General features: G+C 41.0%; 1 protein-coding gene and 1 long non-coding RNA gene across 5 annotated transcripts in view; both read right to left on the bottom strand.

Moving 5' to 3' along the window:
- LOC140614701 (uncharacterized) overlaps nt 1-8,900 on the bottom strand; it is a 33,181-nt gene extending 24,281 nt beyond the window's left edge. The window contains exon 1 of the long non-coding RNA XR_012015494.1: nt 3,163-8,900. This is a non-coding gene — a long non-coding RNA (uncharacterized lncRNA). The remainder of the gene's footprint in view (nt 1-3,162) is intronic.
- Nucleotides 8,901-9,317: 417 nt separating this feature from the next.
- Nucleotides 9,318-21,500, bottom strand: part of HOMER1 (homer scaffold protein 1) — a 136,087-nt gene continuing 123,904 nt past the window's right edge. For all 4 annotated transcript variants that reach the window (XM_072793836.1, XM_072793826.1, XM_072793841.1 and 1 more), the window contains exon 9: nt 9,318-17,278. In XM_072793836.1, the coding sequence (XP_072649937.1) occupies nt 17,090-17,278 (189 nt within the window). In that variant the 3' untranslated portion in view covers nt 9,318-17,089. The remainder of the gene's footprint in view (nt 17,279-21,500) is intronic.

Here is a 21,500-nt window from a genome sequence, read left to right as displayed (position 1 = left end):
TTCCCACCTATGGGCATATCGTGACATAATCTTATACAAAATTACATTGTGCAAAAGCCATACCATGGTTCTATGGTGGAAGTAGTCCAGTTGGGGACAACATCCCAGACAGGTGTAGGCCAAAATAAATTTTTCCATATTTTTTTAAACATTTATTTCTGAGAGGCAAGGACAAAGAGGGAGAAGCAGGCTCCCTGTGGGGAGCCTGATACAGGACTCGATCCCAGGACCCTGGCATCCCTCTTCATGTTTAAAGAAAGACCAAAATCTGTAGAATCTTTGAGTAAACTACAAGTGTTCTAGTGGTTCAGATCTATTTTTTAAAAATTGGTCTTCCCTACAGGCCACTTTGTGACATACCTCTTTTTAGAAATAGGGTGGCCTACCTGGGCAAGCTATTTAGAGCAGTAGTCAGGTTAAAGTAAGGTCACTAGAGTGGGCCCTAGTCCACTATGCCTTGTACCTTTATAAGTGGGGGAGTTTAGATACGAACATGCATAGAGGGAAGAGCCTGTGGAAAGACCTACAGGAAAGATGGCAGTGTACACACCGAGGAGAGAGGCCTGGACAGATCCTTCAGGGTCCTCAAGAGGAGCCAACCCTGCTGATGCCTTGATTTTGGACTTCGAGCATCCATAGACTGAGACTAAATCAAGTTCAGTTAAGCCCCCCGGTCTGTGGTGGTTTACTACAGCAGTCCTAGAAAACGAATACCTCATCCTTCAGGTTTCCACTGAGGTCGCCTCTCGTGAGGCCTCCCACCCTCCCTGGAGTAGGTCCCACCGCACCTGCCATCAGTCCTGCTAATCCCATAATCCAGCTGCCAGCACCCCTGCAGTTAGAAGAGCTGCATGACCACTTAGTCCTGACCAATGAAATGGAAGAAGCAGTAATAATATAAGCATCACTTGCAGCCCAAAGTAGTGAAAAGTCCATAAAAATTGCTCCAATATTTGTTTTTTAGTGGCAAATAGGTGTCAGGCACTACAAGACCATGGAGCTTTGAGACTGAAGTTGAGGAATCCCTCTGTCACCACTTCATTTGCCACTGTATCAGAGGTACTAACATCGCAGGCAAGAAAAAGTGAAGGATAGAAAATGATACTGTTTCGCAGATACTATAAGTTATGTATGTAGAAAAATTTTAAATGAATTTAAGAGTTTTAGTAAGAATTTCTTGATAATAGTTTTTGAGAATTTCTGTATGCTAGTATCAAATAGCTAAAAGTTAAAATTATAAAAGCTATCATTGTTTAAAAACTGACAAACCAGGTGTCTGGGTGGCTCAGTGATTGGTAGTCTGCTTTCGGCTCAAGGCGTGAACCTGGGGTCCCGGGATCGAGTCCCACATCGGTCCCCACAGGAGCCTGCTTCTCCCCCTGCCTGTGTCTCTGCCTCTCTCCATGTACCTCTCATGAGTAAATAAATCTTTTAAGATTTTTAAAATTTTTTAGTTATTCATGATAGACAATTGCTGAGAGAGGCAGAGACACAGGCAGAGGGAGAAGCAGGCTCCATGCAGGGAGCCCGACGCAGGACTCGATCCCGAGACTCCAGGATCACGCCCTGGGCGAAAGGCAGCGCTAAACCACTGAGCCACCCAGGAATCCCCAATAAATCTTTAAAAAAAATCCTGATAAACTAAGGAAAAGCAGACAATGCAGTAGAAAACTGGGCATGAGACTTGACCAGGAGGTTAATTCATAGAAGAGATTCAGATGGTGCACACAAAAAAGGGTCGACCTCATTAGTAATAAGGAGAGCACTAAACCAGAATCTGATGCCGTTATGCCCTCAACAATGGTTAAGATGGAAAAGATGGACAATTTCAAGTCTTTTTAAGGACTTAGAAAAGAGCTTTCAGACACTACCAGTGGTGGTATAAATGGTAACTATTTTGGAAGATTGCTAGGCATCAGCTACAGAAGTTGGATCTGTGCTCCCCCGTGACTCACCTAAAATACGCACACACTTCAGGAGACCTAGACGAGACTGCTCACAGAGCCCGCCCCCAGAATACCCCAAATGTGCATCTCATGAGGAATGGACAAACTGTGGTCCATTCCTCACACGTGGTGCAGGCATTCAGTAAAATACAGGGACACCTGGGTGGCTCAGCGATTTGGCGCCTGCCTTCAGCCCAGGGCGTGATCCTGGGGTCCCCGGATCTAGTTCCGCGTCAGGCTCCCTGCACGGAGCCTGCTTCTCCCTCTGCCTGTGTCTGCCTCTCTGTGTGTCTCTCATGAATAAATAAATAAAATCTTAAAAAAAAAATTACGATGGTCATGTTTGTGTTCTTTGGGTCTGTGAAGCTTTTATTTCTTGACCAGGATGTGGTTAGGTGGGGCTCCCTTTACAACAATTTGGTGAGCTGTACATTTATGTTAATGTATTTTTCTGAGTATTCATTTTCACAAAGATTTTTTTTAAAACCCTAATATAGTTTTTTACTACAATTCTAGAAATTGCTTCTAGAATTCAATTGCCAGAAACTTTTGTCTTCAAAGTAATTTGCGTGCTTGCTCTACACGACGAGAACCATATAATCTAACATTTCAATTTTATTTTAGTTGCCAGCAAATCAGAGCAGATTAAGTGCTCCAATGGGAAAAACGACTCATCTCAAACTTATGGTCTGCAGCATTTTCAGCTCCTTTCAGTTTGCTCTGAGTGTGTGCATCCCTGTATCTGTGAAACTCTCCTTGGTGTCCTAACACGGTGAGTTTCCTTTGAGGAAGTAGGTGGGAAGAGCTTTAAAATGTTCACTAAATAAAAAGATGTTGCAACATAGCGTGGCAACGTGGCTCATAGCAAGGACTCGGACACCTAGTAGAGCTGTGCGAATTTGGACAAATTTCTGTTTCAATTTGTTCCTCCATAAAATGGAGACGACAGTGAAGTTCATAGTTAGGCGGATCCAATAGAAGAGTACCTGGTGCATAGTAAATGTTATTATTCTCCTGAAATAGGATACCAGGATTTCTCCCAAAGATTGAGTAATTTACAAGCAGGGACATCTGAGATTAGAACAGATCGCTCCGGGACAGTCTGAAAGGCAGCAATGATCATATTTCCTTCTTTAAGAGAACAGAATTTCATTCACATGTCAAATTGAAAACGCAACAGGCAACATCTATATTAACAATGACCAAAAAATCTTACCTTCATGTTTACTTTTTGTAGAGAATTGGGTGCAACTGACAAGTGCAGAATTTCTATTTTCTGACGTTCTATGGAAACGCAGTCCTAAAGAATCAAAATATCCAAAAATATAAAGAATGCCAACAAAGGACTTTGAGTTAAATATGGTGGATTGAAACCTGCTTCTCCCTAACATGGCAGTTAAAGGAATAAAAAGCAACAGAGGAAAAAAACCTGGGGCAGAAATGCCCTGGTCTGCGCAGGAACTACCGATTAACCGTGGCGGCGCCCGTGGGAGTCTGCGGCAGCGCTGCCGGGAGCCAGGCCTGGGCTTGCAGGGGTGCGGCCTGCAACGGGAGCAACGGGTCCCCCCCGCCCCGGGGCCCTCCTTGCCCCGAGACACCAGAGGTTCCTCCTGGGAATGGACGAGCCAGAGAAGACCCGGTCGCTTAGGTGGAGGGGGCGACGGCGAACCCGGGAGGGAGGGTCAGGGGGCTAGCCCCCCCCCAGCGAGCAGCGAGCACCCACCATGGGCTTTGCAGACGCCGGGGTGCAGCGGCCCCGCAAGCGACAGGCCCAGGCCCGGGGAGGCCTGCACAGCCAAGGGAGGCCAAGACCGACCGAAGGTAATGCTCGGAAACAGGCAATTCAGAGACGGGGGGAGGAAAATTACTTCTATCGGGAAGAAGGTAAAATACTGCATCTACCAGGCAAGAACGTATCACAATAGGTTCGGTTCGGTCGGCAGAGGCTGGGGACCAAGGCCCGGAAGGCCTGCAGTGGGTTTTATTTCAAGGGTTTCCTCCAACTTTCAAATCGGGTGACGCGGGACCATGTGAAGTGGGAGGAGTAAAGCAACGGCGACTGGTAACCTCATCGTAACCCGGCAAACGGAGACCTGGGGGGAGTTTGCAGCCGGGTGAGGCAAGGAAGGGCCCAGGCGTGTTCACAGGTGTGGGCTTCACTCTGAAGGAGGCTGCGCCCGCCCGGCCCAGTCTCCGCGGGGGGGGTTTGGTCTTATCCGAGCGCCCTTCAGTAGGTCACTGGCCTTGGAGGGAAGCCTGTGTCCTCGTGACTGGCGGTAGCAAAAGTACATCTTGGCACCTCAAAAAGATGTGATTGTCTCAAAGATGTGGCCGGTGACAGCACGTCCAAAGTGATGGACCAGGCACAGTACAGGGAACACAGTATTTTTGGTGAGTTCTTGCCCATGATCCTTCAATAGTTAGAGCAAGAAGGTTATCAGCTCTCACATGGGATTTGGACAAGGCAGATTTTATACTAATGACTGAAAAGATCACTGGCCACATTGTTAACCAACTGGGCCACAAGAGGGAAGAGCTAAGAGATGAGAGAGGAAAGCTTGCTGATCTCACTTCACTGGGGTTACCTCGTTCTCTTAAATGCCCGGTGTCAGCAAACAAATGTTTCATTTTTGCTACTGTTGTGGATATACGGTTGGCTACGGGGGTGTGGGGTCGGGGAATTTTCTCTGAATTATTCGTCAGAACGAACTTTGTTAAATTTTTAAAAATTAAAAAATTTTAAAAAGATTTTATTTATTCATGAGAGACACACACACACAGAGGCAGAGACACAGGCAGAGGGAGAAGCAGGCTCCACGCAGGGAGCCTGACATGGGACTTGATCCCAGAACCCCAGGATCACACCCTGAGCCAAAGGCAGACGCTCAACCACTGAGCCACCCGGGCTGCCCCAGAACGAACTTTGTAACTAAAATGAAGACACCAGTTACTACCATAGACCAATGGTCAGCCTTAGAGATAGAGGTTAAAAAAAACCAAAACTGTAAAATGACATTTCACTTATTTTTTAATTAGCTATTCTTGCCAAACTCACTAAAGAGTTGAGGTAACTTATTATAAAAATATAGGTACTATCAGACCAGTACAAGACCAAACTACTGATAACAAAATAGGAACAGGAAAAAACAAATAGGGACCAACAAGGAAAAAACCTAGAATACAAAGAACTCCTAGCTGAGGAACGTGATAGCAAATTAAGCCTAAAACCTGGTCTCGAGCTTCCTGGCAGCCAGGGTGATAAGGGAATGATGGATTTATGTAGTTGTCATTGCCCAGAAATAAGCAGCTTAGACCCGAAAAAACAAATTTATTTAGTCTTAATCTCTGAAAACAAATTGTGATGGAGATCTTTTCTTGAAAAAGTGGGTAATGTCACCCCAAACCAAACCAAAAACCAAACCAAAAAAACACCCCCCCCCCCAAGACCCTGACAGCACATTGACATAACATGCGAGGGTCCCCCGAGCACAGGAACAGATCTCCTTGCAGGAACACCGTGGAAGCAAGGTTGAACTCCACGGACATGGCTTCCGGCCTGGGGATGAGGCAGCTGATTTTCTGGTCAAGGAGAGATGTCACAGAGAATTTTAGTTTATGACCATGAACTATCTTGGGACTGGAGCCCATTCAGTAGAAGTCCTAGCCGTCAGTTTATTTGGTGTCCCCTGCTGGTTCTTGTCTAGGTCACATGGACCCGCCATCAAGGGATTTCCCCGACCCCCATTTTCTCCGCGCATCCCTTTAAATGTCAGGGCTTTCTACAGCTCCAGCCTGTCCTCTTCACTCTCCAGGAGTTCACATGCCTAGGACTTCGCCAACAGTCTGTTTTCTGGTAACTTCCAGATTTAGATCTCCAGCTGGGGAAGCACCTCAAACTCAACATGGCCAGGACAGGCCTCCCCTTGTTTTAAGCCGAGTCTGGAAGCCCACAGGTCCTCCAGACAGTTGTCACGTCCTACAAGGTCTGTTGGTAGCGGGCACGTGTCCACAGGCCGCAAGTAGGATGTGCAAATCATCTTGTTCTTCTCAATTTTGTTCTAAAAGATTTTCTGCCCAAGAGCAGAAGCATAGTTTTTGTTATTTCAAGACAAAACCAGCCAGTTAAGGTTTCCTGGCTACACCTCCTTGAGGGTTACAAGTTTGCTCCATATGGTGTCAGAGCGCTTAGGGGCCTGGGAAAGAGTGGGGGGTTCGGGTTCTTGGTCCACTTCTACTGATGCTGGCACTCGCTGAGAGCCTTCTGCAGCCAGCATCCAGAGATGTCCATCTGGTCCTTGGTCCCACATCCACAGCGGTGACCCTCTATCCCAATTCACTGGCTAGTCAGTGGCTTCTCCACCTGCCAGGGGCGGGGGCAGGGAGGCTTCTCAGCTATGTGGGGTCCAGGGGACTTGCTGGGGACTCCCTTAGCGGACACACCACATCACTATTTCTCCTTGGGAGCTGCTCCAACCTCCTGGCCCAGGGGAATTCTTCCGTAGGCAAAACCTGCAAAGTGAGGCATGGGTCTTCAACCCCCCATCCTGTCTGGGGTGGGGGGCACTTATTTGTCCCCCAACCTCTCATCTAAGGTCAGTGCGTTGGAGGAAGGGAGCAGCACTCAGGGCCCCTTCTTAGTCACACTTGTCACCCTCTCGTCATCTTGCTTCCCTTCACCTCTTGTCTTTTCCTTTTTAATCTCATTTGAGTGGAAGAATTCAAAAGTAGAGGACTGACTCATTACTGCCATAACCGCCCAATCCTGAGGGCCAGCGAATAGAAGGCTTTTGCTGTGGCTTGTATTAGGGGTGGGAGGAAGGCAAAGGAAGCAATAAATGCCACGAATGAAGCAGGAATTTAGAATTTAGAATCTTGCCCTCAGATACCTCTTGAGTCTCTCATATTAAGTTCAGCTTTTTCTGGCTTCATTTCATTTTTGTCTCTTACCTGGATTGCTACAATTTAAAAAAAAAAATCTTGAATTCTGAATCTGGTTTGCAGAACCTTTCTTTAGTCCATTTCTCCCAGCTTTATTGACATTTAACACAGAACATTGTGTAAGTTGGGACGCCTCCGTGGCTCAGTGGTGGAGTGTCTACTGAGGGGAGCCTGCTTCCCCCTCTGCCTATGTCTTTGCCTTTCTGTCTCTCATAAATAAATAAATCCTTTTTTTTAAAGAACATTATGTAGGGATCCCTGGGTGGCTCAGTGGTTTAGCGCCTGTCTTTGGCCCAGGGCGCAATCCTGGGGCCCCAGGATCGAGTCCCACGTCAGGCTCCTAGCATGGAGCCTGTCTCTCCCTCTGCCTGTATCTTTGCCTCTCTATGTCTATCATAAATAAATAAAATATTAAAAAAAGAACATTATGTAAGTTTAAGGTGTGCAGTGGGACGATCTGATACATGTACTCATTGTAAAATGGTCACCACAATAAGGTCAGTGAACACCCCCGTCGTCTCATGTAGTCTTCAATGGATTCTTGATAATGTGGCCAGAGTGATTTACCTGCTCTCAAGTGTAAATCTAGTCATGATACTTCCGTCCTGCAAGGTTTCAGTGGCATCCACCACCTTCAGTTGAAGTCAGAACCGCCAAGGACCCCAAGGCAAAGTCGCAGTCTGGAACGTGGCCATCCCATGTGCTCTGGAGCCCTAGCAAAACCACTGATGGGCCCGTCAGGGCGTCAGGCTGAATTTCAGTGTGTGGCTCTGAAGGATATGTCCTTTCCCCTGGGCTTTCCACCCATCCACCTGAATCAAGGTGGACATCTACTCATCCTTTCCATTTTAGCTCAAATGCCACCTCCTCAAAGACACTAACCCCCTCCTCTACCTGTTGAGCAGAAGCCAGGACTCCTTTCATAGTGTCACTGTCTTACTGTTCCTGACTGATGGCTGTGTCTGCCTCCTTCACTGGACCTTAGCTTTTTGAGGGTAGGGACTGTGTATTATCACGTTGGTGTTCTCAGTGCTTAGCTCAGTCCCTTGTGACACTGGAGGTGCTCAGATGTTTGAATAAACAGCCACTGGCAGGGGATGCTAGCAGAAGCAAAGCCACCATCGAGGTAACAAAAGGCTGCTGGCCAAAGAGGGAGGCACTGTCTGGAAATACCCGTTTCAGTATCTATTTGTCCTTTCCCGCCCACTTTGAGGGCTACAAAGCACAGCACTTTGCCTTTTCAGTGGTCCCCTGCAGCTGTGCCGGCGCTCCGGGTGGCCGCGGATGGGGGTGCTGTGCAACAGCGGTGGCCCCAGTCCCTCCGCAAAGGCTACCATCTACACTGGGCATCCTGGTTCCTACGGCAGGAAGCACGTTCAGTTACTACACGTTCAAAGCACGGTGCTGGGTGTTGCTTGTAATTTAGAAAGAGTTTTCGCAGGACCAGTTAAAACATTTTTTTTTCCCTTGAGTTTTAGTTTTCAGGACAATTTTTCCATCTAGAGTTCATTTTCACTGAGGATATAAGAGGCGCTGCGGTGGCATTTGGTAACTGGGCACTAATCTCCCTTGAATATCCCTAATACTTTGGTTAGCAAAGGAGCCTCAAGTCAGGAAGAGGGTAGCATGAGAAAGGAAAGAAAATATGGAAATGCTTAAACAAACTGTGATATATCCATAAAATGGAACACTCTGAAGGAGTTAAAAACAGTACTAACTCGGACAGAGCTTCCAAAGAGATCTAAAACCAGCTAACTATAGAACAAGACACACCGACAAGAGAACTTATGCACTCCTCCCCCCAAAACAATTAGATATCTCTATAATCACATATTATGTATAAATGCATATAAATGTGCCCAAAGGGCATAATTTGTAGGGATGGAACTGAAAGATCAAGAGTGACTTTTCTATCTGTATTAAGAATGTTTGCAAAAAGAAAGCACACATAAAGGAGTAGCATAAAGGTTTTTTTTTCCTGAAAAGGGACAGCAGGGAGATAAATATTCAAAGATATATACCATTGTGAAATGGAAAACAATTTTCCTAGGTGATAGGCTGTTAAATATTGGGAACTGATAAATTTTTGTACCTGTCTTCTTAAAAAAAGTCTGCAGTTCACAGTTTAGGCAGGATGAAGTGGCCTGTGTTCTCCTCCTTGGCGGCCCTTGACTTGGCCAATCACTTAATCTTGCTCAATCTCAGGCTCTATAAAATCTACAACATGGGGATAACAGTAGCATTTAGGTCATGACACTGTTGTGAAAATTTGTTGTCAACTGTTGAGATGGCCATGAGCCACAGACCGTGAAGTTCTGTATTTTATATTTTTACATATAACACAGGATTTCAGTGCACAGAGTATACTCTAAAATAAAGGCTCTGCTAAAAGAGACCAGGATTAATCACTAAATAGAAAAATATAAACAAAAATGGTTTAAAAGGTAGAGTTTATTTGACAATTCACAAGTGATTTGCAAATTTTTATGGGTTATTTGGAGCCAAATTTGAAAACCAGTAGCTCCTCTTTTCTTCCTGGAATGTCTAACATGCTCTCATTTGTTGCCTAAGTATGCAAGCTTTGTCTACTCAAGGAATTCAAGCTAATTTTAACTTAAACGAGAAATAAAAATCAAATACCATACAGCAATCTAAAACCAAATACAAAGAGCATTTTTTCCTGTTGTTGTCATTAAGATCACTTCTACCAGAGATAATTTGTATACAATTATTTACGAATCAATATGAAAAAAAGAGTAAAGATCATTTAAGATCACATCAATGTTAACTCTCTAAACTTCCCACAGCAATGCAAACACAAAACCACCTGGTCCTAGTGGTGAGTTAAGTATCCGAAAAACACATTAAAAAAGATACAGGAAATACATGTAAGCCCCTACAACTTGACTTTGAGGAGAGAGAGGTGAGCCACAGAGAAATAAGCCAAGTTCTACGAGGTAAGTGTCAACCTCCTTTGATCTGTGGCCCTCTGCCCCTGCAACCTTTTAGGAATGACAGCTACATGGAAAACCAACACATCAACAGAAGGGATAGTGTAGGACACTTAATTTGACCAGTAAAGTAAGAAAAGTGAAGTTATTTTTAGAAAACAACAAACATTAGAGTCTGGGTTTATTTAAGAAGAAGTTAGGTTATGTACAAGACTTGATTTCTGTATTTTGTTTCAGCTGCAGAGTGTTGAGAAAGTCCTAATTCACACTAAGCAGTGAAATTCTTTAATAACTCACCTTGAAGTAGCAAGATGCTCTTCAATTTACCAGAGATGGCCTTGTTGTGGCATCTGTACAAAAACAGTTTACCTGGAACTCCTGTTAGTTGGGTTTCAATGTTTTAAAATGTTACAAGCAGCATATGTGAGTTTGTTGGTTATTTTTTTCAGTTAAGATAGATTTAAAAATTAAATATTAACAAAGGTTCTCAACACGGTTCAAGTATCAATGCCTTCAGACATGATTTATTGATTTATTTGTGTGAAATCTGGCTTTTTGAAACTCTACTCTAGGCCCCATGAGCCCGGCTCTTTGGCTATCCACTCCATTTTTGGCCATTCCTTCTTCTCTGTTGCACCTGCCCCAAAAAGACATTTTCATCTTGTGTTTTCATTCTTTTTTTTTTTTTTTTTTTATGATAGAGATTGAGAGAGAGAGAGAGAGGCAGAGACACAGGCAGAGGGAGAAGCAGGCTCCATGCTCCGGGAGCCCGACGTGGGATTCAATCCCGGGTCTCCAGGATCGTACCCTGGGCCAAAGGCAGGCGCCAAACCGCTGCGCCACCCAGGGATCCCGGTGTTTTCATTCTTATGCCCTCAATTACCATCACATATGCTGACAAGTCCCAAATATTGATCTCTGGCTCACATTTTTCTCCTACGCTCCCTCCAGCTCACATCTCCATTTGGCTATTCCACAGGCATCTTAGGCTCAAAACAAAATTAACTCTTCATCTTGCTTTGCCTTGCCTCCTCACCTCCACCCAGACCAACTCCTCTTTCCTCTGGGCACCCTCATTCTAGTTGCTCTCTTATATGATGACAGTGCTTAGGTACTGTGATGAAACTCTCTGTATCCTACACTAGATTATAAGCTTCTTTCTCTGGTCTCTGTTCAAAAATGGGGTCTGGGACATAGCCTGTACTCAATAAATATTTTAGGTAAGAGAGTAAAAGGCCTAAGTTAGATGTCCTTGGATTGCTTACTGATCTATTAACAGACATTAGCCCCACAACTGGATTTCTAGTGAGATGGCATTCTGCTCTGTGAGTCTTTTAAATTAACCCAATTGAAACCCAATCCTTCCTCAAAAAGTTAAACATAAAATTACCGTGTGATCCAGCAATTTCACTCCTAAATATATATCTAAATAAATCAAAGCAGGGATCCATACAAATACCTTTACATGAAGGATCAATGAAGAATTATTCACAAGTGCCAAAAGGGAGAAATGACACAAGAGTCCATCAGCAGATGAACTGATGTGGTATATCCGCACAATGGAGTATCATTCAGCATCGAGAAGGAATGCAATTCTGATGCGTGCTGCGATATAGATACACGTTGAAAACTTTATGCTAAGTGAAATATGCCAGACACAACAAATACTGTATGATTCTATCTATATAAGGGCTATCGCCTATCTAAGGATCAGGCCATGAGATACTTCCACAGCTGATCTAATGACTTGATCAACATGGAGAGGCCTTAACTTCTGTGGAACCACAAAGTCACCCAACATGGACTGCAAAACCCACATCCTGCTGAACTACTGTTTAGTCTTGGGGGATGAGTTTTACAGGTTTACAGCTTATTTCACTAGGGAATTTAAGAGATGAATGGTGTTCCCAAGGCCTTTATAAATAGTTTCCTACTTTAATTTTACTGACTGGAATTCTGTTTAAGAAACACAGTGTCCATGGATTATATGAAGTTTGTAAATTAAAAAAAAAAAAATCGGGTCTAAAACACATCGCATAGACATGACCTACAAACAAAGTGCCCTAACAGAGATATTCTAGAAGCAAGGCAGTTAAGCTAGAGGGAAAAACTGTACCAGACACATGAGCAAGATCTCCACCTTTTGACTGGTGTACTGGATGACCAGACTGATCACTGTGGCAACACAGCAGGTGCAATCACTTGAGCCTCTTCCCTTCCTTTCCCTCATCCCCCTTCCAAAGGAACACCCCTGCAAGGGCCCCTATATATGAAAATGAAATGTCAATTAGTACAGTGCCTGTCACATAGCACAGATTCAACAAACACTCCTTTCTGTTCCATTTCATACTGAAGTTGCTGAGAAAGCATTAACTCCAAGCACGTCTGCTTTCTGGCCACGTTTCATCAAACAGTCATTCCATTTAAGGTGTAACAATCAAGTAAGTCCTATCTATGAGTCACTGAGACATGACACTTCCTATATATGCATATATAGTAACATAGTTATAAAACACAGATAACAAGACAATCATTTATGTTGATAGAAAAAATATCCACAAAAGACATTTTCCTGTGGTACAGAAATGGGCTTAATTTTGCATTTATTAGGCACTCATTATCACCTTAATTTGGTGCTATTAGAAGAAAGCAGAGTAGTAATTCTACCCCTGGGTAGATTTGATGTGAAAGTAACTGGCAAAAGTAGGTCAGAATTCCACAGAATGGGGAGTTGTGAACGTCAGGTGTCTTATATTAGGTTATAAATCCTGACAAGACGAATGACAGGATCTCCTGAAAGCCTTTAAAATTCGCTAAGGCAATCCCAACTTGTTGAGTGAAAAGCAGCAGGTGTCTCTGGCTAGCCTGATGTGCTTTCTGTAAAGACTGAAGTGAGATGCTCCCACTTTTTGCTGGTCCTGCTTCCAAAAAAATATCCTCTCCTCCTCCAGAGTCACTCTTGCCACCACTAGAATGTGTCCTTTCATCCAAAGGACAGAGGGATCAGAATTGACTGGAAAGTACTACAAGCTTGTGGCCTGTTCCCTATTCTAGTCCAGATGCAACTTCTCTTCATGTTTTGGGTAAAAATAAAGTGTTTCTTTTCTCTCCAGTGTACTAAGCAGAAGTCACTAGGCAGGGATCCCTGGGTGGCTCAGCGGTTTAGTGCCTGCCTTCGGCCCAGGGCATGATCCTGGAGTCCTGGGATCGAGTCCCCCGTCGGGCTCCCTGCATGGAGCCTGCTTCTCCCTCTGCCTGTGTCTCTGCCTCTCTCTCTGTCTCTCATGAATAAATAAAATCTTAAAAAAAAAAAAAAGTCACCAGGCAGTGTAGTTTGAGTTTTTGAGTTTTTCTTGGATAAAATCGTTAGCTATTTTACTAGATAATATATAGAAAACAACAAAAAAACATTTCTTTAATTCAATAATGATGCTTATATTTCTGTGACATCTACATATCAGTTTCCCATAAAGAAAAACTGTCATCTAAATTTAAGGTCCAATTTTAAATCAGAAAAAATGCACTTTCACAATTTCAAGTAAGGTGAATGATTCATCTCTTTTCTTTCCAAAACGGTCGTTTTTCTAGTAATTCAAAAAATATTCTCTCACTTGGAAACGATCTTCCTAATAATCATTGCACAGTATCCTACCTGAGAAAATTTTTGGAAACATATCATTCTTAACTACTTCTTACCTGAAAGTTTTCTTAAGATTTTATGTAAATTAGTTTACCTCATGGATGATAAAGAAACAATGCTGAACATATAGAAGACAAACATTCAATGAAGACTATTTCATGACTTCAAGCACAGACCATCAGGAATGGTAAAATCATTTGATACCAAAGAAACAAAAGGATTTCTTAAAAAACAAAAAAAACAAAAACAAAACCAAACACTGCCACCAAACAAATTTTCCCCAGGGCCTGCCTCCGATTCCAGACTGGAGGGAAGATGAGGTCTGCAGGGAGAGAGCAGCTGAGCTGCACGCTCCACAGTGAAACAAAAACATGGCCTAGCACATGTGTGAAAGAATACATTTAATTTTAACCAGTGCAAAAAATGAGTTTTCAAAGGTGGTGGTTTAATTTTGAACGTCCCTTTGATTTCCACTTGAAAAAAACCTGCAAGCTTTTCCTCTCACTGCTTCCCAAAGTTCAGTGACAGCAAAACATTAAATCTATGGTGGTGCTGGAAGTTCTGCTAGAGGGACAAGGAGGGATGCAACCTCATGCACTTTTTTTAATCTGCTGAAAGAAAGAGAGAAAGAGAGAGAGAGAGAGAGAGGAGAGAGAAAGGCGGAGAGAAGGAGAGAGAAGAGAAACAAAAACTAATTTTCCAGGCAGGGAAATACTTATAAAACCTTTTATGTCAAAGTCAGGATTTCACAACATAACACACTAATGCGAAATCCAGTAGCACCTGTAAGAGTTAAGCAACTGCTGCCATCACTTAAATGCTTTTTAAAAAATATCTGTAAAAGACTGAAGGAAAAAAGGATAAAGTACATTCTCCAGAGAACAACAAATGTATTTCAAAATAAAAACTGTATTTTTGTTTTTCCTTTTTTCAGTTGTTTTTTGTACAAGAATTCATAATTATCATATAATAACTTATACACAATGGGATCGATCTCTGCTCTCCTTTCCTGTGTCACTTCAAGTCCACATGTTCAGGCTACAGTCCCCAGCATCATTTTTGGATAAATATATTACCACAGTTTGATCTAAATATAGATACATTATATAATACTTGTCTCTGGGAAAAATCAGATATTAATATTCAAACTTTTATTTATATAATACAGAAATGGAGAAAACTACAAGAGACACACAACCTAATTATGATTTGTAGATGACGATTTCTAGATACTCTCCTACCATAAATGAATAAAATAGTCTTAAGATTTTATTTATATGTGCACTTGTGTCCACCTTATCCCATATACTGTACACGTCTAATGACAATCTGGGAATTTAAAGGTGCAGCCCTCAAATTGTTAAATCACTAAAAAAAGAAAAAAATTAGGCCCTATTGGACAAGGAAAAAACTCACAAAATTTCCAATTTTAAATTTATCAGTAGGAAAATATTAAAAATAATTTTCTGTATATACATATGGGTATATGTATATATTGTATATATTGAATTACACACATGTCTCACATATCAATACAATTCAAGTGGAGACATTTTGGTGAGTTATTTTCCCATTAAATGACAACTATGTCAAAATTTAAAAATATCTTATTACATCATTAAAATAATTCACTTACCATTTCAACAGCTTACACTGTTGTTAATTTTTAACTCTTCGTAACTAAATTCCCTGATCCCTAGTGTTATATCCCCTATTTAAATTAAAATCTGGTGCTCTGTTACTCAGGAACTGATGGATAAAATCACATCTACTTCAAAATTCCATCAATCAAATAAATTTTATTACCTGATTTATCAGAGAAATATCTCAACTCTGAGCTTGTGTACCTAAATTACCCTCCCTATAATAAATAGGTGAGGAAATATCATAAAATAGATGGAGGTAACTTACATGATGTCATAGCACATATAATACACGATGATTAAGTGTCTGATATAAACCTTTCAGAGACACCTGAAAACTCACTTTAGAAACTAACTTTAGAAACAAACCATTTATTTTTCACTCTAATATAAATTAATATGTATGTACTTACATACATACACGTACATATATAAAACAAAATTGTCTAGTGTTGAGTTGCTGTTTGTGAGTGAAAAAATGGTTACAAATTGATTCATTAGCTTAATTTTGTACTTAACAATTCCATCATTTTGGGGTACAAAGTCAGTGCATTTGTAGACTCCATAGAGTCAGAGACTCAGGCATACACTTTAAAAAAGAACCCTCCTCAACATCACAGGCATTGTACAGCAAGAATATATGGACTCTGATGCAATCCCTAACTCCATAAGCAGGCTAGACAGCACTTGGCTTACTTTTAAAATAGCTTCTTAAAAGAAATCTATAAAGAAACACATGTTTGCTAAAAGTCTTTTAAAATTACATCAAAACAACATTAAAACTTGTTCATTGAGAAGAGCCTATTGAATTGAATTCCTGTTTGAAATGCCTAGTTAACAGTTCAGAATATTGCCTTGTGAGGTTTGACTAGAGATGTGGTTGATGTGAAGACCCAGACAGAGTACACGGCTCCAATCCCCATAGTCCTCTGATCGGCTGTTTGATGGAAATGGATCCCCTTTAAAATTGCTATACACCTTAAAATGATCTGTAATAAACAGTTCCCCAATAACCATTATTAGTTGTAAATTGAAATGCATTGATCATTCAGAAAAGATTTCTTGCAAAATATATAAATAAATGTAACTGCATATTCTGTAAATATACTTAACATTGCTAGACCAGACCGTCAATGACGGGCTGCTGTATTTCAGTACTGTGTGTCAAATTTATTAGAAATTTAAAAAGAAAAATTTCCGAGGGACTCAGCTGCCTTCATTAGTTGGCTTTAAAATGTGTAATAAAATGGGAGACAATATCTTCTCGTAAATACATGGAATCAATATGGAAAAGTAAACTATACAGCAGACAAGATTAAAGAACACCAGAGTGTACCAGAGTGGTCACCGAGTGAAATATCTTCCAGTATAAAAAAAGGGAAGAACTCTATACACCCAGTTCTAGTAAGTATGTTTCAATTAAAGATGCAGCTCTCTCTCACTCCTGGCAAGAATTAATTGGTAATGGCACTGCTTCTCAGCAGTGCAAAAATATCCTGAGAAATTATTCAGATTACAACAGAAGACAGGGCTTTCATCACTAAGTTTTTGCACAAAACACAGCTTTAGATATCATAAATAAATAAATTTAAAAAGCAGATAACCTTCACTGTGTTGAACACAAAAAGGGGATGTGACCCAGACATTGTTAATTCTCCCATTAGCTAATATCAGGAAAAAAAAAAAAAGATTGCATTAAGTGTCTATTTATAACTTTCTAGTTAACTATGGCCAATAATATACATGGAGGTAATTTGTAGTTCAAGTTTTTCATCTCTTTTTTCCCCAACTAGCTACAAGCTGAATTCTAAAATTTACACTGAAATATACAATTCCAATTTTCAAAAGATCATCCTCCTGGAGAAGGAGTGATATTCAAATTTTATGTGCGATCTTGATGCAGAGCCCAAACAGTCCTATGAAGAGAGACAGTATATTTTTTAATCAATTGGCACTGAAATTTAACTTTCCTTAGCTGCATTCTAGTAGCTTGGCCAAGTTATCTCGTAATTCTGTTAGTTCAAATATTTTTCCATCAAGAATTTCTAAGAGTGTCTTCAGGTTATTGCGAAAAGCTTCTTGTTCATTCTGACTTTTCTCCAGACGTTGCTCTAAGTCAGACAGTTGTCCCTCCAGGTCTTTGTTCCGAATCTCTACTTCCTTTAGAGACAAAAAGTGTGATATAGATACACAGGTCAGTTCACGACTCAGAAAACAATGTAACCTTTGTGATTACTCACATGGTGGTAGTTAATGCAGTGTGATGAGCAGGAGGATGAGCTTCTGAATCTCAAGCTAACACAATTTAAGGAGATTCTTAGAATTCTGTTGCCTGAGAAATCCATGGTTTACCCACAGGCTTGTTCATGAATCCATCTATCCACCCAAAAGAAACTTCCCGACTGCTTACTTTGTGCCAGGCAACACTCTGGACTCTTCGAATGCCGATGAGGATTAACAATCCATTCTGTGGATTAGCTACATCTCATTTCAGTTTCTGCCCACTGCTTTTTCCTAATGCACAACTGGTAGCCACCTCAGGTGAAAGCAGTCAAAGAAAAGAGAGTGTTTTTTTCTCCTTACTGGCAATTCTGGAGAAAGACCTGTGAGAAGACAACTACTCTCTAACACGAGGCTTCGGGGTCCTCTGGATATGTTAATCTTCGTTTTGCCTCACTGTCAACGAGTGCATGCGAGTGCATGCGGCAGAGGGAATAGCTCGACTGCTAAAAGGGAGTCCGGATTTATGATAAGCATGTGTGTATATATAAGAGAATTGTAAAGCTGACAATTCGAGTGTACTGGAAATCGTGGAAAGAAAAGGAAAAAATGACAAAAGGGAAGTAATAGTTCATGACAAAAATATTAATTAAAAAAATAAAGTCTAGCATACTTAAACATTACAAGGTATTATTGCTCTAAAAATGTTTCTAAACATGACAAATATAATAAGTGATTCTAAAAAAAATAAAATGATCTAATGACCTAGAGATTTAATTTTGGTTAAAAATGCAAATTGAGGGGTACCTGGGTGGCTCAGCCAGTTGGGCATCTCCTTCGGCTTAGGTCATGATCCCAGGGTCCTGGGATAGAGCCCCACATTCATTCAGCTCCCTGCTCCCCAGGGAGTCTGCTTTTCCCTCTCCTTCTGCCCCTCCCTACCACTGGTGCCCTCCTCCCCTCTCTCAAATAAATAAAATCCTAAAAAAATAAATATTCAAATTGAGAAAAAGAGCAGAAATCAACTATGGCACTTTAAACAAGCTGTTCAGCTAAGCAATTAATTGAAAGTTAATTTCTCTCAGATGTAAAAGTGAACTTTCCAGAAAGGATATTTAAGTGATTGACACCAATTACATTCATATATGTAAATTATATGGGACAATTAAAACATTTTGGTGTTAGTGGTACATTATGAATCAGCCTCAGAAAATATTGTTTCAAAAAAATAAATTAAAGAATTAAAAAAAGAAAATATTATGTTTCATGGTTTAATAAATACATGGTTATTAATACATGGTTTAAATGTAAATCTCTTTAAAAATTCTATCAAGTCTAAATGGTGGTGGAACATATACTTTTTTAATTTTTGAAAGACAATCTGGTAAATGTTAAATAAAAAAAAATGAATATGAAGCAGCACAGTGCAAATGAGCAAACACTGGTGTGCATGAGGACAAACACTGGAAGTTCCTGTACAAATAGGAAAGAGTTGTTAGGATTATGGGCATGTTCTTCCAAAATTTACTTTTCTTACAATACTTGTAAATATTACACTTTTGAGAAAAATAATTAGGAAAGTGGCTTGAATACATAAAAGAAAGTAATCCTGATCTAGGATTCTGAACATAAAGAAATGTTTGCTTGCTTTGACAGAAATAACTCGACTGAGGCTTAAGCAAGAATGCCACAGAGGAGCCGCAAGTACCTGGGAAAATATAAGGAATACAGCAACTCTAATGAGTAATAAATGAAGAATTTAAGAAATCCCAATCTAATATTAAAGCATTTATTGTTAGATGTTTCCCAGGTATGTTTCTAATCTCTCCCCTTTGAATAATCTACGAAGTGAAAATAAATAAACTGAGAGCAGGGTCTGAAACCAATAAAATACTTATAAATTCAGAAGCCACATTCATGGAGGCTCCAAACTAGGAGGCAAAAAACAGACCCTCAGATCAAATGTAAAAATTCCACTCATGATTGCACAGCATGCTCCCTGGCCTGCTTAAACAATAAGCTTAAGAGTAGAATGTTTCCAACTATAAAAATAGACCAAATGCCATTTACTAGAAAACACCCACTTCACCAGGCACCACCCAGTATGCCCTCTACAGCCTTCCTTGAAATGAAAGGCTTCGTTGTTCTCCTTGCCAATCAATGAAACATGCAAACATTTTCAATGGAAGCATGCAAAACACCAAATTTCCTCAGCTATTAAAATTGCATTGTTCTCTCTAGACAGAGTTCCATACTATCAGCCCTTTCTCTGATTGGAGGGATTTTAGTAGTCGGATAACAAAAGGGGTCTGATACAGTGCTGACAGTGCTGGTCTATTCTGAGGCAGAGAATATAATCCTAGAGCAAGAATGGCCACCACAAGGCCACCACGAGGCTCTGGCTGGTGGGAACCTGCACTGCATGTCAGTACACGTAAGCATGTGCCAGGGGTATCCACAGACCTAGTTCAGTCCTGATAAAAAATGGAAGCCAGAAGCTAACTCTCTTTCGAGTGCTTTAAAGGGCAAAAATGGCAAGTATAAAATTTTAGTAGGTAGAAGGTCACGCTCTGTGTTTATTAGATATGGAACCTAAACACTAGAGTGATTTAAAAAATTTACACAATTATTACCATCATCAACGGGACCAGATCAGCCTCATTTTCTGTAAATTTAAAATCCTGCATTTTTAATCTAAATAAAGTTACAGAAAAAGTGTCTTTGGCATCGATTCACATCTTAAGCTGTTACAAGATACACTACCCTAATATATCAAGCTTCATATGTAACGTGACATATAAATCATCAAAATTAGAATTAGTTATTCAACAGAAAAATGGGCAGCAGACACACACAAATTTTTTAGAGACATTCAACAATTATTTACTAAGCATCTTCTATGTACTCGCAATAGAGATAGAACAGAAAATAAACAAAGATGGTTCCTGTTTTAATGCAGCATGCATTCTAGAATGAGGATGCTGGGAACAAAAAAGTAAACACCACTTCCGAGATGCTGCGGTAATGGTGACTATACGCGGAGATCTCCCAACCATCCTCCCAAACTATCTAAGTCAATAATAAGAGTAACGTCGCACACATTCCAGGACTTCAAAGTGACCAGCAGAAATAGAGCCATACAAACTCCAACCAATTTCCAGCAAAGACATTTCCCAAGCTTGCTCTCTAACCCTCTGCAGAGGGCAAGGCAGGGTCGTGGGGCAAGGAGAGCAGAGGGAAGAGGAAAACAAAAGGCTTAAGACTGAACTCTCATAACCCTAAGGAACATGGCTGGAAGTGCTGAAATACTGGAAAAATCATCAAATAAACAAACAAGGTCCTGGTGACCCAGAGCAGACTACAAGGAAGGGACTTATCCGTATACACGAGACCCAAGGCAATCCTGGAAAAGTGACACTTCTGAGGAGAAATGGGCAAAACGAAGAAAGAGAAAGGAACCTGCTAGAATCCTACCGCAAAGGGGCAGAAGCAACAAAGAGAAATTTAGAATCTTTTAAGACAAGAGACAATTAAAACACTGAAGGATGTGTAGGCTCTCCCTATCTCCCAAAAAGAGGGTGCTCTCTCTCCAAAATAAATTAATCTTAAAAAAGGAAAAAAGCAACATTAAAACAAGGTAATAATGGAGTGGCATTTTCAAGAAACTCAAAGAAGGAAAATTACAAACCAGTAATTTTATATCTACCTGTCACTGAAGTACAAAGTCTTAAAAAACAACTTAAACCATGAGCTTTTCTGGAACCGTCTACTAAAGGATAAGCTTCATCCAACCAACAGATCATTGTGGAAACTTTAGAGAAAGGACTGATGGTGACCATGTACTATATGTAAGAAAAAAGACTAAAACAAAGGTGGATGATGGTTAAAAAATAATATAAAATGTTACTTTTTTTTTTTTTTAAAGACTGTATTTATTTATTTGACAGAGAGCAAGAGAAGATGGAGGAGCAGAGAAAGGAAGTCAAGCTGACTCAAGCCGACTCCAAGAGCTGAGTACAACAGAGCCCAGTGCGGAGCTGGATCCCACACATGACCTGAGTCAAAACCGAGCTGGACACTTAACCAACTGAGCCACCATGGAGCTCCCCCAGAATGTTACTTAGTCTGCCAAGGCAGAAATAATGCAACTAAAAAACAGGAG

Source organism: Canis lupus, chromosome 2 (assembly GCF_048164855.1).
Source record: "Canis lupus baileyi chromosome 2, mCanLup2.hap1, whole genome shotgun sequence".
Taxonomy (NCBI): domain Eukaryota; kingdom Metazoa; phylum Chordata; class Mammalia; order Carnivora; family Canidae; genus Canis; species Canis lupus.
The sequence above is the reverse complement of the archived record's forward strand: the minus strand, read 5'-3'. Positions and strand labels throughout refer to the sequence as shown.